Source organism: Drosophila erecta, unplaced genomic scaffold, assembly GCF_003286155.1.
Source record: "Drosophila erecta strain 14021-0224.00,06,07 unplaced genomic scaffold, DereRS2 tig00000092-arrow-pilon, whole genome shotgun sequence".
Classification (NCBI taxonomy): domain Eukaryota; kingdom Metazoa; phylum Arthropoda; class Insecta; order Diptera; family Drosophilidae; genus Drosophila; species Drosophila erecta.
This window is the reverse complement of record NW_020825207.1, coordinates 18,770,783-18,793,907: the sequence shown is the minus strand read 5'-3', so window position 1 is coordinate 18,793,907 and position 23,125 is coordinate 18,770,783. Positions and strand designations below refer to the sequence as shown.

The 23,125-nt window shown below is 44.8% G+C and overlaps 2 protein-coding genes across 5 annotated transcripts in view; both read right to left on the bottom strand.

The window, feature by feature from the left end:
- LOC6549041 (protein spire) overlaps positions 1-4,750 on the bottom strand; it is a 37,293-nt gene extending 32,543 nt beyond the window's left edge. For all 4 annotated transcript variants that reach the window (XM_026979840.1, XM_026979842.1, XM_001974124.3 and 1 more), the window contains exon 1: positions 3,504-4,750. In XM_026979840.1, the coding sequence (XP_026835641.1) occupies positions 3,504-4,077 (574 nt within the window). In that variant the 5' untranslated portion in view covers positions 4,078-4,750. The remainder of the gene's footprint in view (positions 1-3,503) is intronic.
- A 9,363-nt stretch (positions 4,751-14,113) lies between these two features.
- LOC6549062 lies at positions 14,114-14,792 on the bottom strand. The gene is made up of 2 exons (XM_026980658.1): positions 14,704-14,792; positions 14,114-14,618 (listed from the first exon to the last, which is right to left on the bottom strand). The coding sequence occupies exon 2, from the start codon at positions 14,608-14,610 to the stop codon at positions 14,284-14,286; it is 327 nt and encodes a 108-aa protein (XP_026836459.1). The 5' UTR covers positions 14,611-14,618; positions 14,704-14,792; the 3' UTR covers positions 14,114-14,283.
- Between the last annotated feature and the right edge of the window lie 8,333 nt (positions 14,793-23,125).

Sequence of the window (23,125 nt, the reverse complement as noted above, 5' to 3'; positions counted from 1 at the left end):
CACGTAGTGTGGTCCCCTGAAAAACATAAACTATTACTGCCGGTTTATAATAAATGCATTTCAGACAGCTACCTAATCCGAAATAAACATAAATTCCAAGAAACTTTGAGTGGGTTACGAGGTTGCAAAATCGAAATGTTTGGTGGTTGTGAAATAACTCATGACGGTTAGCTAAAACATTTTCCTAAAGTCAATATGACGGCTTTTCTGGAAACTATGAAGTTATAAATTACCTGCCACTACTCACCAAATTGAGAGAAGAAATCTTTGACCTTATCTTAAATTGAAGCCATTTCGAAACTCCTCCATGTGAAAATGCCCCACTCTAATGACCAATTAAGCCCATCGAAGTGCCTAATAAATAGGTAGCCCATTGCAATTATCATTTGGTAACTCTTCATTTCGACTCCACCCAAAGCTCAGCTAGATAAAAAGATAAGCCCAAGATTAGCCACAATTTCCCCTTCGACCATTTAAAGATACTTCCAGAGTCTTTTTTCATTTTCCTCCAAACAACAGACAACAAAAAGTGCACCAATTTGCTGCTGAGCCTGAGTTTCGTTATAATTTTGTTTGGGTTTTTTTAGTTTCGGGCCATTTTTCGCTGCCCGTTGTTTGGGTAATTTTTAGTGTAATTATTTAAACATTAAACCAGTTGAGCGGCCAGTTGTTTGTATTGTCGGTGAAAACAAGAAAGTCATAGACGTGAAAATAACATATCATCACCCAAGCGGATGATTCGAGGCCCAAAAGGGATTTTTAGCTTTTTTAGCTTTCTTTCAGATCTCTTTGATTACTTCGGGTGAAATGTGTTTGGAAACGGAAGAACCAAATTAAGTGAGATGAATTAAATGAAACTCAGCGAAAATAAAATACACAGAGTAAAACACAATCAACAGCTGGCTTGGAAAGAGAGGACCTACCGCAACAAATGTTGCCTTTTCATTTTCCTGTTTTCCGGTTTTCCGATTTTCCCGAACTGCGCATGACCTATGACCTTGGGGAGAAGGCTTCACAAAATTTTCCAGTGGAAAATTCTCAATAGCCAAACACCTGCTAGCACAAGCCGTTTCCCATTTTCTGCGAACCTGCTAAAAAGCGTAATGGCGAGTTTGTGTGTTGACAGATTCAAGCGCCAATTTTATCGGTGCGCCCGTGAAAATGTGGAAAACCCTGTGCAAATTGCTGCGCGCCTAATCGAGGCGCCAGAGGGCGCGGCGACCCGACGGCGCCGCCGACGTTTTCCCATCAAAAGCTCCGTCTCCCACGCCCCGGTTTCCATGGTCGCGGGTGCTCCCGAGGGTTCCGATGGTCTCCGAGGGTCTGGAGCCGAATTCGACACAATCAATGATTCGCTGCGCCCGTGGATGCGGTTGTCAGGAGGCGATGGAGCGCGATTTTCAGCCAGAGAACAACGGAAATCGAGACCGAAATCGAAATCGATGCGGCAAGTTCAAAGCCCCCACCGAAGCAATGTAACCTGCGAAAAGGTTCCACCGATTTGATGTATTTGCTTCGGATAACACAGAAGCAGCCGACCGAAAGCCATTAGAAGGTGCTGAATCTGATGGCATCCACCCGTCCGTCTACCACCTGTAATAACTTGTTTGAGCAGACTAATTGCCCCCGCTGGCGGTTCTCGAGGTTCCCGGGCCAAAACCTTTCAATATCTCACCTAATGGCTGGGATTTTAGCGGCTGAATTAGCGGCAATTAAGGTGTTACAAGGTGAACTTAGATAAGAAATTGGGATTTCAGACCTTTAATTACAGAGTCTTAAGAGCCAAGAACATTTTTAAGTTGTTTATAAAATTTAGTTTCGGCATTTTAAATAGTATATGGAAACGGGTTTTAAAATCCCATAGGGAATTTAAGAACATCCTATAGCATTATCAGCCATTTTTCTACAGTTCCTTCACCTCCGAGATACACAGTTCAATTAATACTGTAACTTCCTGTATCTGCGTGCCCTTAAGATTACCCATGTACCTGGCTAATTGCTTGTAAGAGCTAACTAATTGGCCTCGCTGATAGAAAAGCCGGCTATAAGCAGACTTGGCCTGGCCAAATAGAGCGGCCCATACGAAGAAAGATGCAATGGAATGCAGTTAATGCCGCAGGCCCAAAGCTGTGTGAGTCACATCAAGGGCCACCTAGGAGAACGAACACCAAGATTCTCATCTCTACCCACGTACAAACGCATTTTCCAATTAACGTGGCTTATCTAAAAGCGGATAGATTACCGAACTGTATTTTGACAGTCCCCGCAGACGAATGATCAAACAATTAGCTGCGAGACAGACTCAGACACGTTCTGTAGATTCAGAGATCGGGAGGCGAGAAGGTATCCCTCATCAATTACAGAGAATGCGGGGGGAGAAAGGAGAGCTTGTGATCGTTACACTGGGAAAAAACTTTGGTAGTATGTACTCTGATTGTATTTCTGTAGGGAAAGGGTTTCAGTTTTCTGTTCATCCGAACATGACCTGCATTTCTTCCAGTGATATTTCTCTACAAAAGAAAGTGAAAAACACTGCTGATAGTGTACTGGGATGGGACCTTCTTCATGGGAGTCGCCGTTTACACTTTCCCAAGCCAGCACGCAATCAGACAGAAGGCAGAAGCGGGGAAAACCCCAATCAAAGCTGGCTGCATAACTTAAATGCAGAGGTCATCATCGGATGGCGGATAGTGTGGGTTGTTTGTTTGGAAAGCGCTGGGATTCCGCTGGCGATGGCCGGGCGATGCCAATACTCAGATGGATGGCACACGGAAACCCACATCACGGCAAATGTCCGACAATAAAAGACTGAGAGAAAGAAGTTAACTGTGGCTTATTAACTGAAAATGAAAGCGTTTGCCGAAAAGACAAAGACCCCTTAGACCTCGGAGAGGCATCGGCTCAACCGGTTTTCCGGCCCAGCTAATCACAGCCCCAGTTTTCATCACTGTTACAGTTCCGCATCTGAAGTCAACACCCAACTGACCTTTGAAACAATACACGAAATGAACTACATATACATACATATGTGGGTCTGGTCAAAAGACAAAGAACTTAACACAAAGTGCAATTGCTCGCAGTGTAAATTATTTGTTATTAAAACAAGTAACTATAGCTGTATGAAAAACGACATTAAAATGCCATTTGGGGTTGCCAGGTTCATTAGCTTATCACTTCAAATTGTTGGTTGATCAATGTTGTATTAAACTTTTCCACTTCCATAAGATGCTAAAGATTACCAGCTTTACAGTATAAAACCAATAGTTGCACCATTTATAACTATGAATTTAGAACAGTTTTAATTGAGATATTTCCAACATTATTTCTAAAATAAAATGTCGATAAGAAGTAAAATATGTATTATCGGACCCACTGATTCAAAGAATAGGAGTTTGTTACTTGCACAATTTCTGACGATTAAATTAAAATAAATTGCACTAAATTCCGCTAACTGTAGCCGTGTGAAATATGTGTATTGATTTTCCTGTAGGTTGGGAACTTACCTCTGTTGATGACGCTGCTGTCGCCGCTGCTGCTGGCGCTGTGGTCCGGCTGATCCTGCTCCTGCTCCTGGTGCAGCTGCTCCTTGGGGGGCAGCTGATCCGGGCCGGAGAAGTGGACGCTGCCGTCGCGGTGGAAGTGCAGCTCGAATCCGGTGGGCAGCGCGGCCTCGTAGTCCGAGGCACAGGAGTGCGCTTGGACGGCCACCTGGTGGTAGAGCCCGGCGAACTGGTGGATTAGGGCCCAGGCCTGGTCCTCGGACAGCGGGGCCTTGAAGGAGTCCAGGATGTCGTGCAGCGTGACGCACTGTTCCGGCGAGGAGCAGCGGTGGAAGGCCTGCAGGATGAGGGGGCGGGCTTGGCCCCGCTTCTCGGGATGCACACTGGAGGACATGGCCAGCTGGTCCGCTGGCAGCTTGTGCTGGGCATCGCCGTTGGCGCTGTCCGGCGAGGTGGACAGGAAGGCCTCTTCCTTGGCGTCCTTGAACTTTCCACTCGGCGTGGGTGTGGGCGTGGGCACGGCCTTGACCTTGGTGGACGGCGTGTCCGCCTGCTCCTCCGCCTGGTGCTCCGTCATTGTGTGTGTGGCTATCGATGGCTGTCAACCCGATTCCACTGCAAATCCGGCACTGGCCAACATATAATTGATTTTTGTGCCTCTCGGTGGGCTAACCTGCAAATTTCGCCGTTTGTTTTTGGTTTAGTTTTGGTGGACGCGTTCGCGTTTGCGTTCGCGTTCTTCCTATTTTCCTATTTTTCTCACTTTTCTCTTTTTGTGTTGATGTGTGTGGTGAACGCAAAGGAAACTTTAATACAATAATAACACAACACACGGGCTGCGATTCCGCCGCACACAATATTAATATTTTGTTTGTCGTCAGCTACATTAAACACAAAGCACGGGGTATAACAAAAAACACATGATTTACGCTTGAGAATATTGAAAACTTGCGTCACGTTTTTGTTTTCTCACTTTTTAAGTCGGCTTTCGCAAATCGCCGTTAGACTCTTCTGGGAATTTCACAACACTGAGAATCTGGAAATCACGCACTCTTCATTATTTTCATTTTCTTCTGTTTTATTTGCATTTATTTATTGTATTCAATCCGTTTATTCTTCGGCAATCGCACTATTTCGTTTTGTTTTTCGCCGGCTATCTTTCAAACACGTCCGTTCGCCGCGAGTTAAGTTTTACTTCTGCTTGGAAGCTCAACCATTCATAGCAATAGCAACAAGATGATGCAACATTCCCAAATGTTGCCGACTAAAATGTTGCCGACTAAAATGTTGCGGACTAAAATGTTGCCGGAACGGAACGGAATTTGCCTTGCATTTTTGGAATTCAAATTGAAATTAAGAACATTTTTTTTAATTGATTTAATTTAATTCTCTTAATGATTTTTTTTTATCTAAATACATAATAATGGCATCATGTACATTAAACCTTGATTACAAGCATATATTATAATTGTGACACATAATTTAATATTATGGGAAATGAAAATAAACTTTTTTTAAATATAAATAAATTCTTAAAAAAATAGGGGTATTGTAATGTACTTCTAGTTGTGTTCTGTACAAAATCACATAATTACACATTAAGCTTCCTGGTAATTAATTAAATTTGTAATAATGTACCATAATGTAGTATTATCCAAAATGTAAAAAGATGATATCAATAAAAATACAACTATATAGATATAGATTAAAACAACAACAAGAGTTCGTCCGAAAGATTTGTTTTCGCTTTTTCGGAATTTATATTTCCGCGAATTGAAGTGCAAGTCCAACATGTCAGTGTCTATAGTTCCTAATATATGTACGCATTTCAGCGGAATTGATAGAGGCTGGTCAGTTCGAAGAGTCGTTCCCAAAGCGGGTAGATGATACTAATGATCAAGAAGTTCGTGGTCGAAATTCCGGATTCTGTGCCCCAAACACCGACCAACAATCCAAGATGCTTGGTCCTGGACTTGGTCCTGGTCCTGAAACCGATGCAGCGGCACTGGTGACGTCGAGCATCCTCTCGGTAATTGGTTAGCGTCGGGCAAGAGGCCGACCAGTCCGCCAGCAGCGGGAGTTTGGGAACAGCAGGCAGCAGAGTAAAAAGTGCGACTTGGCGCTTCGGTCCATCAACATGGCCAACATGCACATGCTTCAATACAATGATCCGAGGCAAATCATCAGTGGCAAGACTGGGGATCCAAGTTTCGCAGCGTGGGTCACACGCAAAGTGCCCAACAAAAGTTCGGCTGGTGAAGGAGGAGAAGCTGGCGGTGATTACCAGTCGAAGTCGAGGACTGGGTCACAACCGGGACGTATGCCTTTTCTAGCAGCGACAACGACAAGGACATGGTCAGGTATCTTCAGGGAATAATCTTTATAATTCAGTTTTCACGAACGCCTGTGACGGCAGAGAAGTGGCCAGTTGAAAGTGGGAGCTGGAGGTCTTTTCGAGACAGACTCGCAGAAGGATGACTCCGGATTCCTGGCATTTCTCCTCGGCTTGATGACAGACCTCGAGAGGACCTTCAGATACTAGCACAAGCCTGTCGGAAAGCCATTTAAATGATCAATGGCCACGAAGAAGAGGAGCTTAAATTGTCAAAATGAAGACATCTTTGCGAGGTACTCTTCTTCAAGAACCCGAAGGATAAGACCACTTGCCCGTCTTTGTCTGTCCAGAACTTGATGGTCGCCATTGCTGTTGGGGAGCGTCTCCTGCACTGTCCTTTGTGCCTAGGACAGCTGACCCACAATATCGTGGAGTCCAGCCAGCACCCGGAAGCCTTGGTGCTGGTTTTCAAAAGATTTCAATTCGACATTGAGAAAAAGGTCTCCTCTAAAGGGATGACTTTAAAGTGATTCCTTTAAATTAAACAGGAAGTATTTGCACTTGGTTTTTATTTCTTTGAACGATGTCTATCGAAACACTATACCTTTGCAGATCTTAATCGCTGGCGGAGATGAAGAAGGCGCCCGGGAATATTCTTGCGCTGCACAAATGATCTCAGTTCCGGTCATTATTTCGCTTTTGTCAGGAACTACCTTTATAAGTGGGGGCTTTGACCCCCCAAAAACCATTCTATCCCACCTTTTTTTGTATCCTTCAAAAGTCCTTGATGCAATCGATCCAGCTGCAATAATCCCTATTCGGATGTTGCGAAGAGCTACAATTACAAATTCTTTGACTATGTGGCTAAATATTTAATAACCATTTAATTTGAATTTTAATAAGAAATATAAATTGTTGAAATAGCAGGTAAAGGCTAACCTTGCGAACCACTGGTGTCCGATTGCGGGGCAGATGAAGATAGATATCATATGGGTATCAAATGGGTACAAGATCAAAACTGGTCTGGTCCGGTGTATCTAGTAAGTAGTAGCAAAGAAGAGTTGTCACTCGAGAGTTGCAGTCCTCGAATAAGAAATTTTTTCAACAAATTGTTGTTTAAAATTGTTTTGGCTCTTTTAATGTCACGTGGTAATTTGCAGGCTTAACAGTATTTTTATTCTGTTTAGAATTATTGCCGATTTTGTGACCCCCTCCCACAAAAAAAAAAAAAAAAGTAACAGGTGTTAATTCACTCTTTGACTTTTTCTGTTGATACAAAACTTTTGGTTTTGCTTTTGGTTTGGCTCTGGTTGGAATATTTTATTATATTTGTTTTAATTTTGGACTGCAATTTGTGCGGAGGCCAAAGTGGTACTTCGTGCAGGCGGAAATGGTTAGATCTTAAAAATAAAGGTAAAAGGGTTAACAAAGCAAATTATAGATTAGTTTAATTGAGGCTATTCATTGCACTTGAGTTATTTTGCGGGGTCACGCATTGCGATGTGGCTTAATCTTGTCCAACAGCCCAGCGATTAATCAATGATGTAATCAGGGGCAGAAACGCTGCCAGGTAAGGGAATTTTAATGTACGAGTATAGTTGAGTGGCAAAAATAAAATAACAGAGAAAAACATGTTGCAGGGCGAAACAAAAATGTCTTTTTATATTTGTTTATACAGTCACACATTTTCAATTAAACAAACATTAATCAGTTATAAAGTTTCCATATCGAACTCGAAGCCACCGCAGGAAGATACCTCCTATCTATATGGAATTTCGCCAGTTCGCCGATTCAAGGTCTCTGGAAAACCGCGTGCATCCGACAACAATTGCAACTAAAAGATCAGCGACAGGCGCATTTTACGAGTTAATAAGCCCCATAAGTACGGCCCCGCCCACCGACCAAGTTATGATATATGAGCCGTAAATTGAAACTTTATATCAATGCCGACTCGCTGGTGGGAGAGATTTGCATACATGCAGTATTATTACAGCATCGGCATCTGCGGCGGGCTTAAACGACGTGTTTTTGTGCGCTGGCAGAAATGAAAATGAAAGCAAAAGGTAAATACGTGTAAGTAAAAGACAAAACAGCCTTATTAATTGGCTGAGGAACCTGCCCACGTAATCATCGAACAGCCATAAAAGAGTGTCCTCCGCTAGGGAAGCCGATGGTCACCAGCTGGCCAGGAAAATGACGACACCTCGGAGCGCAGAATGTCATTAAAGTCGCAGAAGCCCGTCGCTGCAGTTGCCACAATTTTATGGGCCAATCGCTAATGAATTAATTAGCCAACTGCGTTGGCTTACACCCAATAAAAATGATAATTATTGGCCAAATTGGGCACACAGATCTGCTGGCTTAGATGGCGGGTTCAACAGCCGGCGGCGAACTTCAACCCACTCCAAATGCAATGTACGAGTACAGGCACAGTTTGGGCACGCAGCTGGATTGGTCTTTGTTCTCCATTCAGCAACGAACCTGACTCATATGAATCACTCACAAAACTCAAAGAACTCAACGGCCAGCGCCAGAAACAAATGTGAATAGTTATGTAGTTATGGTGCCGCCTAATTGGGGCATATTCGTGCCGGCGGCGCTGAAAACCTTCCGAAAATAACAAGTGTTTGTGCCGAGATATGAAATTAATACGATAATTCGGCTTTATCTCCCTCGTTAAAGAAAGCATCTTTGGGCCTTATTAGCATATAAAGATCGAAGGCGCATGTAAAAATTTCTTAAGTACCCTTTTACTTGCCTCGTTTTTTATGAGCTTTAAGTGTTGATTACCTCTAATTGTTTTTTTCACAAAAGCGTTTTATTGAAAGGCAAAGACAGCGCTCCATAAAGAGAAAAAATGATATCGAAATATATTTAAAGTACAACCTAGGGCAGAATAAACCACTTGTAACCTGTAACACTTGTTACTTGCAACTTACAGGGCACCATTCAGTCGGTACATACACACATGTTTCCACTGACTCCATTGCCTCCGTCGACTGCCGTTCTATTGGGAAGGTTCAGCCAAGCGTTGCATTTTTGGTCAATTACGTTTGTCGCGCGGGTGGCACTTGGCCAAGCTGCAAGCTGCAGCCTCAGCTTTGGCTATATGTCTGACTATATATAGCTTTGGACTTTCAACTCGCCTGGTCAGTAGGTGGGCGTGGACTGAGTATGAGAAGGGGCATTGTTTGTCGTGCCACGAACCTTCGAACCGGAAAGGTGCATCCGTTTTGGGCAGAGCTGCATGCACTCCAGCGGCTAAAGGCCAGCTTTTAGTTTGATTCTGCCCAACGAAAATGGGAGTTTCTGAATGTGTGTCAAACGCAGGTAAGTAGAGTCGCTTTTGGCCAAACTTGGTTGCTGCTTATTGCGTACTTTGGTTGCCACATGTTGCAGCATTGCATTGCAGCAGAGGATGCAACGCTCCGATGCGCTTGACACTTTGCTCAGAAATTGCATAAATTCGGTAGAGTTCGGCAGACTTCGGGCCCTTTGAAAAGGAAGTCAGGCTTGGAATGGATTCTTAATAAATTAGGAGCACAAACACCGTGAAAACATTGTATTAGCTCGAAAAGATTTTAAATGGATTTCTTAAAATTAAGTATTAGAACTTACGTTGTCACTAAATTGTCATAGTAAACAACTTTCATTAGTGATCGTCTAGGTGAGGAAACTGGAGCGTCTGCTATTTGGTGGCTTGTTCGAAAATGGTTATTATTGTCACTGACAAAACCTGCCAGTCAGTCAACCCGTCAGATACGGATGCATGTGGCCGTAGAGTGTCGGAGGGGGGGTTTGGCTTGGGGCGGGGATCTCGGCTGGGCAACTAATGGGCCTTACTTTTGTGAGGCTCTGCTGGCTGCGATGTCTCCTGGCCCTTAACAATTGTGTAATATTCTGTCGGCATGTTCAAGCCCCGGCCTGCAGTGGTGGAGTTGCTCTAAAAACGTGATGCAATTAGGCCTTTGAAAGGCTGCTGTTGGCCAAGAAGAATGGAGGAAAATATGAAAGAAGAGGGGAAAACTTTGTGAAAAGGGCGGCGGAGCTATGATTATCGTACGTGTTCTTCTCAGGTAATCAATTTTTTCACGTCTTCATTACGATCTGTGTTTTCGAATGTGGGAATTTTGTGCGGGCTCAAATGGGGTACATGTTCATGGGGGTCCAGGCATTCTAGGCCTGCACATTCTTAATTGCCGCCACAGATGCGAGCTAATTTGCAAATGCAAATCAAGTGATTTTCCAGCTTTCCATCGGCTGTAGACTGCTAGTTATATGGCCACTTCACCCTTCCCACTCCCCAACCACTGGCAACTAAGAGCTTGGGAACTTGCCGCCCCTTACGCCCATTAGTGCCACATGTGGCACATTGACCCAAGTGCCAAATACCACACCAGCTAACCCAGAAAGCGCCAATGACAAGAAGAACGTCTCCCTCCGCGGGGAAGTCAGCAATAAGTATTTTCTATTTTCTTTGGGCCAGCTCCAGTGATCACAATACGCATTATTTTCGCCGGCTATAAAGCATTCTTCAGGGGCTTAGGGCAAACTATCGGAGAACCATGATCGCGGAGGAATCGGGGGCCGTGCTCAAGTAGACGTGACAAAAGACAGAAGACCTTCGGAGAAAGCTGGGAATCGGCGGAAGAGTCGCAATCAGCGGAATCACCAAGATCACCGAAATCACAGAACGATTCCTACGCGGCGCGCTCCAATTTGTGTTCATGCAATTATTTCAGGTAACTCCGATTTGCCTGCGAGCCTGCGAGGCCCATTTAAACGGTAGGGCAGCGCATTAAAACTAAGTGCCACTTAATACCCATCCAGAACTTGCGCAAAACCCCTGACAGCCCGTCAGATTGTCTCTCTAACCCGCTAAGCCTCTAAGTCAAGCTAATGTATATACACGCCGAGAAATAGGGGTACAATAGGGAAATATTCATATACAACTATGCATAAAAGGGACTCGAGTAATTGAAGTAGATCTTCTGAAATGTCCGAACATGCTAGGTTGTCCTTCCATTCAATTGGTTTCTGTTTTGTCAGTGCCTAAGTTCAACTCCACCTGGGGCAGAGCTCGCAGTTGCGCCATGCGGCTGCCTCCTATGTGCAATGCAATTTCCAAAACGTGATTCGTGCAGGGACAAAGTGCCACGCTCCACACTGCACTCCCCCATCTGGGCGATCCACCAATACCCGATCTCCAGTGGAGCACAACAAAAGCCCATTAATATAATTGGTGTCTGGAGTTAGAGGAATATTTCGCTGTCCGCGCTTTTGATTTCGAGCTCCGTCCTAAACGATTATTAGCTCCAACTCGGGGCGAGTTGATGTTGGGAAAACATGCCACAGTTTTCCCAAGCCGCATTGAGCTTTTCCCTACTTTTAGTACTACGCTGATACTCCCAAATAGATCAAATAAAACCGCCGATCGCGTTGCCGCCGTCGATCGATTGTCTTTCCCCTTGTTTATTGTACAGAATTTCGCACAACTTTTATGGGCGGCGCTTTATTTTTATTTGCGCGCAACCGAAATGAGATTTCCATGGGCACAAATCGATCGGTGGTCCCGGAGGGTCTGGCGTGTTGACAGTCCGATAAACTTGAGTTAGGAGTGCGTTCGTCCGCGTCTGCTGGGTGGGATGCTCGGAAATGGTCACCAAGGCGTGGGCGGACACAATTGGGGTAATAAACGCTGTTAATTGTGTTTAAGGCCTATTGTGGATGGCGTGCCAAAGACACAATAACCTTCTGTCCGGAGAGTCTCGAGTAAACCATTTAACTTCGCTGTTTGTGCCCAAATCGAACATGAGTCTCCAGTTGGCATTTCTAGATTCCGTATCTGCCTGAGTAATCGCAGCTCGAGTCCCTACTTGTCCCATTGGTTTCAGCAGCGGGCAGAGAACACTTGGACCCCTTTGGCTGGAGCTGGTAATCTTGGTCGCGGAATGGCGACAACAAATCAGCTCCGATCGGTGTGCGATCTTGCGGTTGCCCGGCCATAAACTAAGTGACCACCTGCGAGCTGGTCGGCGGGCATAAAGCGAACTCTTTATGGGCCGCTATGTTCGACGATGACGATGACAACGACATCGCCATCGGTGGAGGGGCACTGGGAGCTGCGGACCGGCGTGCTCGTTTGATGATAATGAAGATCTCCGCCAGAATAGTCTCACTTTCCGAGGAGCACTAAGAGAAAAGCAAGAGTCGTGAGTGGGGTCAGGGTCCTGGACTTACTATATATCTGGTTATATCTAGCAATGCTGCAGTGTTGTGTTCGTAAGTCCGCTCAACCAAGTTCCTTTTTTTCCTGTGTCCTGAAAGCCGCCTGCTGCTTAATGGCTGGAAAAAAGTGGCATTTTCAGTGATTTCGAAATACACGGCGACCACACAGCCGCCGATCCACAGAGGCCGGAAAAGAGAGAGTGAGAACCCAAGATCTGGATCTGGATCTGGACTTGCAACCAGTGCGCACTTTCATTTTCAGCTGCCCGCCGCATAATTAATTGCGACCGAAAGTGGACGACGGTTTTTCGTGGCGGCAGAAAGTAAAATAGCACCCCGGTACCCAATCGAAGGAACATCGAACCTGTAGCGACCACCAAACCGGATCAAAGCGCCTGGCTTTTCATACCCGGAGCAACTTTCTTCTTGCGGCTTCTGACACACTAAACTGACGCAACGCAACGCAACGCAACGCCAGGCAACGCAGCGTGTGGCAAGTGCAGCAAGTGCTGATGCCCCGCTCCCCACACCTGCCCCAAAAGAGCTCGACTCGCAACGCCCACGAAAAGTCCATGGAGCCAGCTCCCTGCCACTTGAATGCCGCGGCATTACAGCGAAAATTAAGCAAGTTTTTAGCGCGCAGTGTGGGCGCTGGCGGGGGAAACCGGGGGCACATGCCAATTTCCCACGGAGCAGATGTCCGGAATACCCTTTTGCTGGGTATCACTCTCACACCGAACACCTAACAAGCAGTCCAACTTATATCATACCCTGCATCAGAGATTCCTATCAGGTCAATGTTACTACAGTGAATAGTGAAGCGAATAATTTGTTTTGAATTGAATTAATTTGAACTACTCAATGTAGTTGATTGGATATTATTTTGCAGGGCTCATTTTGCCCAAGGAGTGTTGCAGTTGCGAACCCAACAAACACGCAAAACGTGGCCCAAAGCAAAAAGCCGAAGCCAAACGAAAATCCGATCGACAGTGCAACGGCTGACAGAACCAGTTTAATGGCACTTGAAATTTCACCAAAAATCTGTGAATCTCCAGGCCTAGCTAAGGAGGGGCGGGGCGGGGGCTGGCCGGGGGCGTGGCAAGTTGATTTGCTTAAAAAGAAATTCACTTTCCTTCGACGGTTTTACTTTTTCAAATTTCGTGTGCGAGTGCTGGCTGGCCGTTTCTGGATTTTCTTTCGGTTCGACTGGAGACGAGTATCTCTGCACGGAAAATAATATTCACAATTTAGCGATAATGGTAAGGATGCCCTGTGCTATTAATTTGCCCGCCACAAGCAGATGCTCTTCATTCCTCTATTACTAGTTTGATTCGATTACTATTTGAAGTACAAAGGACAGTAAGTCCTGTAATTTCTTGCTGTGTAGCCAAGGCGAAGAAGGTCACGCTGTGTTGTAGATCACGAGGATTGGATGCGATACGAGGCCCACAGCCAGCAGGAGGTGGTCAAAGTCAAGTCGGAGGCCTTACTAGGCATGGGACTCCCGACTCCCGACTCCCGACTCCCAGAGACCCAGAAAGTCCACAATCGAATGCATTGGCAATGAGCGCGAAAATACTTTTAATGAAAGTAGGCACTTGGCTTTTGGGTTTCCTCGGCTGGTTTGGGTTTTTAGGATTTCTCGTCGCTTTGTTTTTTAGTTTATTTTGGTTTGTTTAGTTTTCCAGCAATTTGATTTGTGGCAGGCGGCCGTGGAAAATGGTCTGCGGCTTTCGAGGAGCATTTCCACAGGAGCTCTTCGCTTGGCTCTAGCAAGAGGTGTTTGAGCCAACTAATTGGACGCGGACAATGGATGGTTTATTGTCTGCGGTGCTACTGTGGATCCCCAATTGGCGGGTAGGCTTCAAACGGATCTATTTGTGGGGTGTAAAGTAAATCAAGGCGGCTGATTTAGTATGATTTAGTATGGCCTCCCCACTTTCACTATCGACGATGGCGACGTTTTGTGATGGCCACAAGTGGAAGGAAAATGGGATTTCGATAGCCTTTTACCCACAGACACTAAATATGACATTCAAATAATGTGATGTGTCACATGTGATTAAAGTAATGTGATAATCACACGAACTAGTTTATTTAACCGATCGATCTGGCGATTTTAATATGCTGTGCTGTTGATAAATTCTCCTTATGGAAGCCCCAGAAAAGTGTTATTCAGAAGTCACCGTTTAAGAGAAAGCGTGTCATAAGGTCAGGCATCTATTTCTTCTTCTCTTCCTTTTTGTCCTTGTTCTTCGCCTGGTCCTTTTCCTCGCCGGCCTCTTGCGGTGGAGGCTCCTCCACCTGCTCCTCCTCCTCAGGCGGAAGTCCCAAGTGCATCCTCGACCATCGAGGAAGACTGAGGAGGCAGTAGAACGGAATGATCATCATGACGACCAAGGAACCGCAGCCAATGATCAAACGCTGGGCAGGACTCATCGGAAATCGAGGAGGACCGGCCATGGGTATATAGTTCCGACCCGTGGATGGTAGGCGCTTAAGGATCCCCATCTCGTGCAGATGCTTGCGCACTAAAGAAATACTCATGTTGCTTTCTGAAATGAAAATGTTTATGAAATGTAAAACCAATTTTCAAAGGATGTATATTTTTGTGTAAATTAACTAGGCTGTTCAACTGACCGAAGATGTTAACGCCCGTGTGGATCAAACGAAAATGACATAATATAAAGAAAGATTTATAAGACAATTCAGCCCAAACACGGAAGACCCACAGCCTACTGGAAGATGGGAGAAAAACTCAGCAGGAAACAATCGAGAGATGAGGTTCAAACACAAAGGTTAAACAGGCATTAAAAATGCTAATGAAAGATATGAGCCCGAAGGCCTGATTCCAATTCAACTCGCAGACACAGCACTTGAGGGAAAATATGAAATCTTAATTTGGAATTCCGTGAGTAGGCAATTGTCAAGATGGATGGGATTATTACAAAAAGTGTGCGATGAACTGCGAGTGCCCGCGGATTAGTGGAAGTATTTGGAATGCTTTCAATTTATTCAAATATGCGTACGATCGCAGATTTTAAAATGCATGAACAATGCTGTCCGACGTCCTAATGCAAGTATAAGGCTGCATAGTTGTATATTAACTCTCCAGATTGTCAAAAACTTCATTTAAAGAGGTATGTAGTGAAATTATTACCTAATACTTAACTCAAATGCAAATTTAAATTGCCGTTTGCGCGGCTCAACTCTTTTTGAAATTTATCTGTGTTACCACGGACACGAACCGGGAAAATATGCGGTTCCTGTCTTTGCTTCGCATTCAACCCTAGTACAAGGAATGGCCGCACAAAAAGACTTGATTGGGTGGCGCCCCAGAAATGAACATTTGAAAACCTCATTTGTTAACGAAGAAGTTACTGTTGTGTGCCGAAATCAAGGCTTGTACTTCCTAAAAAAATATATATTGCTGTGCTCGAGAACCCTGAAGTGATAACAAAATTTTGCGATATAAATCCAGTGACTAAAACAGGAGTATTTAAGAGGATTTTAGTAACAGTACTATTTAATAATGTATTCACACTTCACAGGCCTTAGTTTATGTTCAATGTTAGCTATTTACAACAGCTTAAGTTAAGGAAGATGAACATATCAACGTCAGAATTTATAAGTGCATTTATTTGCGAATTTAATTTCTCTAGATGAATCCTAACGACATAGCTCTTCAATTAACCCTTTGCACCGTGGATCCGAATAATTTGATATCCTTTTAGAATTGCACCCGCGGCCTTTGGTAGTACACTTTGGGGTTCATTTTCTTATTTCCTTTGTTGGTTTTTTTGCTGTTGCTTTGACAATATTTTTCAAGTTTCTTTTAACATACTTTTCGTCACTTAAGCTACGACAAATATTTTGATAGATGAGCTTAAGCACTCACCGAAGCCGTCGTTGATATTTGAAACTGGGACCTGTCCCGCTTTGAGTTTGCTTACAAGTGGCCGTTTCACCCGCCACCCACCACCCACCACCCACTACCCACAGCCCACCACCGCCCACTCCCCCCAGGTTTCCCCGAATTCCACCCACTTCCACCCACATCCCCCATTTCCCCGCATGTTGGGGCCAGATCTTCTTTTCGGTGATGTGTTTGCTCTTTGTGCGGCAGATGAAGTTTGGAGTGCAAGTTTTAAGCGAATTTCGTGCGAGAGTTTCGCCTTAAAGATTTAAGGGGAAAGCTAGGTGTTCGTGGGAAAGTTCCTTCCCAGGAAAATTTCCATTTGAGTGTGCGATTTCGTGGAAATAAGATTAATGTTGGGTTCATAAAGTATGGTAGGGATGGCTCTATAGCGAATATATGATATGATGATATGATATTTTAAACCATCTATTTATATGAGAATATAGAGAAAAACTCTCTCATTGTGTAGTAAAAGAAAATGATCTTTTACAAGGTTATCTCGATCCGAAATGGACACATTTTGAGGAATAATAGGATTAAATTTAGCTTGCCTATTCCTTCTGCTTCTTTCGTTTAAATGTTATAACAGTAATTAGTAATTACTTAGTATTTATAGCTGGAAAGACCAGGCCACGAGCAATAACTTACAAGAATTATGCGTTTTCCTATATATTTCCGCTCTCCAGCCCCTAAACTTGAACTGGCAGGGCAAAGTGGAGCGAAAACTACACCCAATAACAAAGAAATCTGGAACAGAGGGAAAGTATAAAGCGAGATAAGTTTTCAAGCCGGAAAATTACACAACTTAGTCGGGGAGAGGGCGGGGTGGGGAGGGGAGGGGAGGGCGCTAAGGCCAGGGATCAAGCAGCAAAACAGGGCCTAAGAATATTTACGATTAGACGCAGGACTCGCATTCAGACAACATTGTGAAGGACTCATGCATATGTATGTGGTATATGCAGGCACATCCTGTAGTGCGCCTGTGTGTGTGCGGCGGAAGTGGAAGTGAAAATGGCACACGCAGTGTCCTCCAACTAAGTCTCCCTTTTCAGCCACTTGGATCGCTGCCAGCTTGTGTCCGCGTGTGTGTGAGTGGGCCAGCCTGGCGTTGTTAGTGTGTGTGTGTGTGTGTGTGTGTGTGTGTGATGAGCAGAGGACAGCCCGAGTCCTGGTGACACTTGAGCGGAGACAGACAACCACTTGACTGCTGACTCGCCCCGAACAACCAGGACAACAACGAGGCGCCACCGGAACAGGGAAGCAATATCTTGGGGCGGGGCGCGCCCTACAGCTGAGGCTAAGTTATTATTGGCGGATGATGATTACTTTTAATGTCAGATCCGAGCTCAAGTAAACAGCAAACGCGTTGGTAAGCTGTGAGCTATGTCAAATAACATAATATAATTAATAATTAATTATTAATTGCCATCGGAGGGGGAATCTCTCCTACTATCTTGACTGCGTCTGTGCCAACGTAAGTCACGGCATATCCTTTGCCGAGGACATTAATGTGCGTAACTCGGACAATTACCACTATGAAAATGACTAAGAAAAAGTTCGGCGTGGAGGGTTTGAGCACACACGCTTTGAGGCACAACTGAATTTAGTGCAGAAACATTGGCGAAGGACGAAAGGGGAAGGATATAGCCGGTCAAGCTGCAGCCGCTGCAGATGTGGAGCACAACAATAAAGACCCAAATGAAACCCAATGGTAAATATGATGGGGCTCAATGAATGGGGGTATTGAAGCTCACATGCCCCACGAAGCCTGTAATTACATGGGGATTTAAGTGCTCGGGATTTTAGTTTTTATTTTCGTGTTCGTGGTAACAATGCGAAAAGTCCTCCCTGGCCAAATACAGCTGAAGGAAAAGAGCGAACTGAAAGTAAACTAAGCTCGCATCAAATTGAAGGCGGTGAAGTGAAAGCACGAATCGATCTTAATTGAAAGTGGAAGCTCGGGGTTTAGTGCAGTCCAGCTTTCAGTTCAGATGGCGCATCGTTTTTTGTGGGATTATGTTCTGCCAACGGGTTGTTCCTGCTTCACATGAAAGCGTAAAATAGCCAGGCTTATTGGAAAAGATACCGTTAGCAAGGGTTGCAAAAGTCAAAGGTATTCAAGATTGAGAGTTTTTCAGTTGTGAATCATTTGTAGGCCACGCTGACTATGCATAGTTTCTTAATCCTCCCAAAAACGTTGATGAAAGGGTCTTGAAATTAGTTGAAAGGTGGCCAAAAGTAGGCAACATTATTTTGCCAAGATGGGGCTTTCACCACATACATGCTGTAGTTTCAAGTAGATCTTAAAACAAGTGCACAACCTTGCACGCAGCTCACGGTCCTTTCTCCCAACTTTCACCCACTCATTTGGCAATTGTCTTTCATGTAAATATGAGCCGGGACTTCTGCACCAACGCCCAGAATGGGTTAGCCCAAAGGCAGGCAGCACTACATTTTTAACTGCCACTGTTGTTCTGGGCGGGATGGTGCTTGCAACCTACGCCCGGGGGCATGCAACAGCTTGTGTTAATCACTTGCCCGAAGGACCTTAATGAGTACAACTGCAGCACGGGCAGCAAAAGCGGGATATAATAAAGACGCCAGTTTTGAGGCTGTAGTCTACCCAATTTCATGGGAAGCTTATTAGGCGTGCTTCATACAAAAATAGTGGCCTGAAATCAGTGGCGAAATCGCATAGCTCTGTAGTATGCTGTAAAAAAGATACTCTCCCATTGCAATAAAGTATATTTATTACGTGCTCTGCGAATGGTTTTTAGGTACTTTCAAGTGGCATGTAGGAAAATGCCATTAACATTAAGCTAAGTATCAAACAACTATAAATTTTGTGCATTCCATATTCATATTTTAATTTCATTTGTTCGCACAGACTCTTTGAATACCTGTAAAAAAGTGGAGAGCCAACAACATTATCATTAAAAAAATCAATTTGCAATTATGTGCGCCGAAAGTGTGGGAGCTTTAAAAAAGTGACAAAAATTATATCACGTTGGGTGAAAGTATACATTTTACAGCGTAAGTGAAAAATGTGTTAAGTGCATTAATATTAAATTTTATTTCCCTCGGCCATCTGTGCAAAAATGCGGGACGGGCCGGGCCGAGTCCACACGTCCTTATGTCCAAGCCAACACATTCTGCACGAGTATCCGCACATATGTGTACTTACATATAAGGATAGGCCTCCCCCACCCGAGGACTCTGCTTTTTTCATTATGTGAGCCCAGCAGCCATGAGTTCGACAGCGGCAACAACGAGGAGATGAACAACTGGTAAGGCCGAGGATTAATGCGAAAAGATTTACATGCGGAATCAGTGGGCTACAGAGAAGATGCCCTCCACTGAAAAAGTGCGAGAACACCGAAGGATTTCGAGTACCAAATCGAGTGCAACAGTACGCAAATCTTAAATAAGCAGCATTAACTTTTATACCTTGCTTTTAAGCAGCTTTAATTAGCTTTCAATTGTTACTCACGAGCATTATATCAGTGCATATCATTTACCACATCATACCGATGAGCTGTGACAGGATCAGCACTAGAAAATGCCATTGGAGGGGGCAAAAAAGGCTAATAAGCAGGGCCAACATGCTACCAACGTGACGTTTATCTGAGCCCTGTGCCATTTCGTATCGCACAGTCACACATTTGTTGGCCTGCGGTCATGCACATTTTGGTAGCACCATTCGCATTTGGTATCGGATAGTGATTGGACTTAGTAATGGATATGAGCCTGAACATGTCGCGCTGCTGGGCGGCTTAATGAATTTTTTGCTTATTAGCCTTATTAGCTGAATAGCTCGACTAATTACGGATACGGATAGTATGTCCTTGAATCGAATTTAGCAGCTTATGCTGCATCGCTGAAGCGAAGCGACTGCAGTAAACGCACTTATAGGGGAAATAGGAAGTGGCATTCAGAAGTGTCTGAGATTTTCAGGATGAAGGTGCGGCGATCGATAAAAGTGAAATGGCAATATCGTTTAATTGCATCGACTGCATTGTATATTTTCCGGTTGAATTTGCACTACCTTGCGGTTATCAACACCTCCACAAAATCCCGGCAACTAACCAGAAAAAGGCACGTCAGAGGAAAAATCAACCTTTCCTGTCAATGGATGGCTGCTGTTGTTATGTTTTCCCCCTCCGTCCGCTTGGCTTGATTTATGTGGCTTTAATGAAGTGCATGAAGCGTTGGAGGGCTTGCGGGTGGTTGGGTGGAGTTGGGTGGCTGGCTGGTTGGGCAGTGGTTTATACCAACCGCAGAGGGCAGGACTCCGAGCTCCGCACAAAGGACAGCCAACAAAGTTAAAGTCATAAGCCAAACGCGCGCTGCAGGTTTTGTATCCCAGCTATTTCGAGACCCTGACAGGGCTAACCCCTCAATGGACAGGAAACTCGCATCTGACCACCATATGACTGCAACTAACTGCTGTTGAACTCAACCTCAAACCTAATAAATAGCTTAATTAGTCTGGTGTATGTGAGAGTGGGTCCTGCGCTCTCACCTTCGACCCCGAGCAGCAGAAGGATCCAGCCAGCTGACCCGCAGTCCCATTACATATTTAAACGGCTGCCAGCAGTGGAAGGTCCTGCAGATCCTGTCCTCTGCCATGTCTGGCATTGCAAAAATGTTCGTCGAGTTATTGTCGGGGAGTAAACGCTTGGAATTGCCCGTGAATGTATTTGAATCGCTCTTGGCCGTTCTCGGCTGTTCTTGGCTGCTGAAAGGTCATCACAAGCAACTACTGACTGGCTCTAATTACAATTGCAAAAGTGAGCAAAAAGTTTGCAAAATTAACTGTTAAAGCCGCTTAAAGTTGAACCACCACAAACGCGTTTTTTTGTAGTTTCAAGCGAAGTTAAATCCGCTTTCATGTAAATAAAATTAATTCAAATTGGATTTTTAAAATAAATCTCGTTAAAATCCAAGATTTAAGCGAGGGCGTTTTATCCATAAATTCCATTCCAATAAACTCTGATTTACTGTCCTTGTACTTTTTCAATTGCCGAAAATCCTTCAGAGAAATTAAAAGTGGAAAAGGCGACCAAACACAAAAACCCAATTCACAAAAAAAGGCGGTTTATGATCGCTGATATCTCACATTGGTCGAACGGGAGAATCGGTGCATCCATTTGCAGCGCTTGCTCGAGGACTTCCTGCGTTTCTTGTTTTTCCTGTTGGCTGGCAAGGTTAAAGGGCTTGAACCGTTCAGCTAAGTGCCTAGCAAACACTTCCGCTTGTTCCTTGTCAGAACGACACCATGTTCCGTTCTCATTAGCTAGTGGTGCCTTCCTGGGGCACCTCCTTTTTATACTACGCGTCGCTTTCCATAGAGAATGCCTCGCTTCGCTTCCAGTACCAGTGTTGGTAAGCCTCTCGTCGAACCATGCAGCTTTATGGTCCACCAGTTTCTTACGGAGAATATGTTGAGCTCTGTTCCACTCTAATTTGTCTAGAGGGTGGCGGGACCTCATCCATCTTGTCCGAAGTCGTCTCTTTTCAGCAATTAAAATAAGAATTTCCCGTGTGAGGGGTATACCTGCTGCTACGGGTCTCTGTGTCAACGTTCGTGTAGCTGTTATGGCTGCCGATTTCACCTTTACAGCAAATAGGTTGATTGCGTCCTCAATATCTTCTTCTGAGTTGATTTCTATATCAAGATACAGAGATTGCTCTAGAAGACCGCAGAACATTTCTAAGTTGGTGTGTCTGGTTATCAATCGATCTGCTGTAGGATATGTCAATGCTGTGACATCCAGCGTTATGATAAGAGGCAGGTGATCAGAGCTGAGATCAGGAGCCGATGTTATGGAAGCATGAATATCGAGAACGCCTTTCGTTACTGCAAAATCAATGCAGCTTGGAGTTCCTCTCCTACCGTACGGATACCGAGTAGGACTGCCTGTAGCCAGCGTGTTGACTTCCGTACTAAGAATAAGATCCGCGAGAGCGCGACCTCTTTGATTGCATCTTCCTGAGCCCCAGAGCCAGTGAGATGCATTCCAGTCTCCTGCAATTATAAATTTTCGATGATTTAGCGGTAGTATGTCAGCAAATTCATTTGTTGTCCATGTGAAACGAGGAGGACAGTAAATCGCACCAAAGTCGATCACACCAAGCGCTGTGTTTATTCCTGCAGACGCTATTTGTACTTTTTCGCTGGTAACAGGGCTCAGAGGATAATGCACCAAGCTAGATTTTATAAAGATCGCAGCTCCTCCTCTAGCATTGCCAACACTTGGATCATTAGCTGGATATGCATCAAAACCATATATTTTTGGCACAAAGTTTCCTCGGCAGTGAGTCTCACTAATTAGTATGACATCGATCTTATTTTGTCGCGCAAAGCACTCAAGCTCTGGCAGCTTCGTGGAAACGCCATCGGCGTTCCACATTAGAATGCGCAGCGGCATCATATTGTTGATCGTTGCGCTTGGAGGGCAGCAAGCAAATTAAGAATTTGCCCCTGCTGCTGTGTCTGCTGTTGCTGCTGTTTGAGCATCATCATCATCATCTCCGTCTGTTTATCCTGTAACGAGCGGAGTGAATCGATATTTCCATTGAGGGTTCGCATCATGTTTTCAATGTTATTTTCAAGAGATGAGTGATATGCCGTATTTCGGGATCTCGATGCTGAACGGTTGCGGTTGTTGTCTCGTTGAGCTGCAACTCGAGATCTCGATGTCGAGCGGTTGCGGCTGTTGGTTCGTTGGTTTATGTTTGGGTTGTTCTGCTGTTCATGTTGAGAGACATGCACGCCTCCCCTAGCTGCATCTGCATAGGAGACACCTTGACGAGTGGCTACTCTTGGTCTGCTCCTAGTTTGATCATTTGTCTCGGTTTGGCTATTCACAGTAGGCCGAGCTCCAACTCCACGCTTGGGCCGAGATCGTTGCAGGAACGCCTGGTATTTGGGGCACCCTGAATAGCTTGCAGGGTGCTGTTGTCCGCAATTGTAGCACGTGCACGGTTCACTGCGCGGCCTAGTACAGTTGCTGGCAGCGTGCTCGCCAGCACATTTGACGCAAATATGCGCTTTACGACAGTATTTAGCCGTATGGCCAAACTGTTGGCATCGATGGCATTGCACAACAGCATTGCGCTTTCGGAGGGGCTCAACGATAA

Bases quoted from the DNA above. Each gene is read 5' to 3' on its own strand.
- LOC6549062 (XM_026980658.1), bottom strand. From the start codon at position 14,610: ATGAGTATTTCTTTAGTGCGCAAGCATCTGCACGAGATGGGGATCCTT.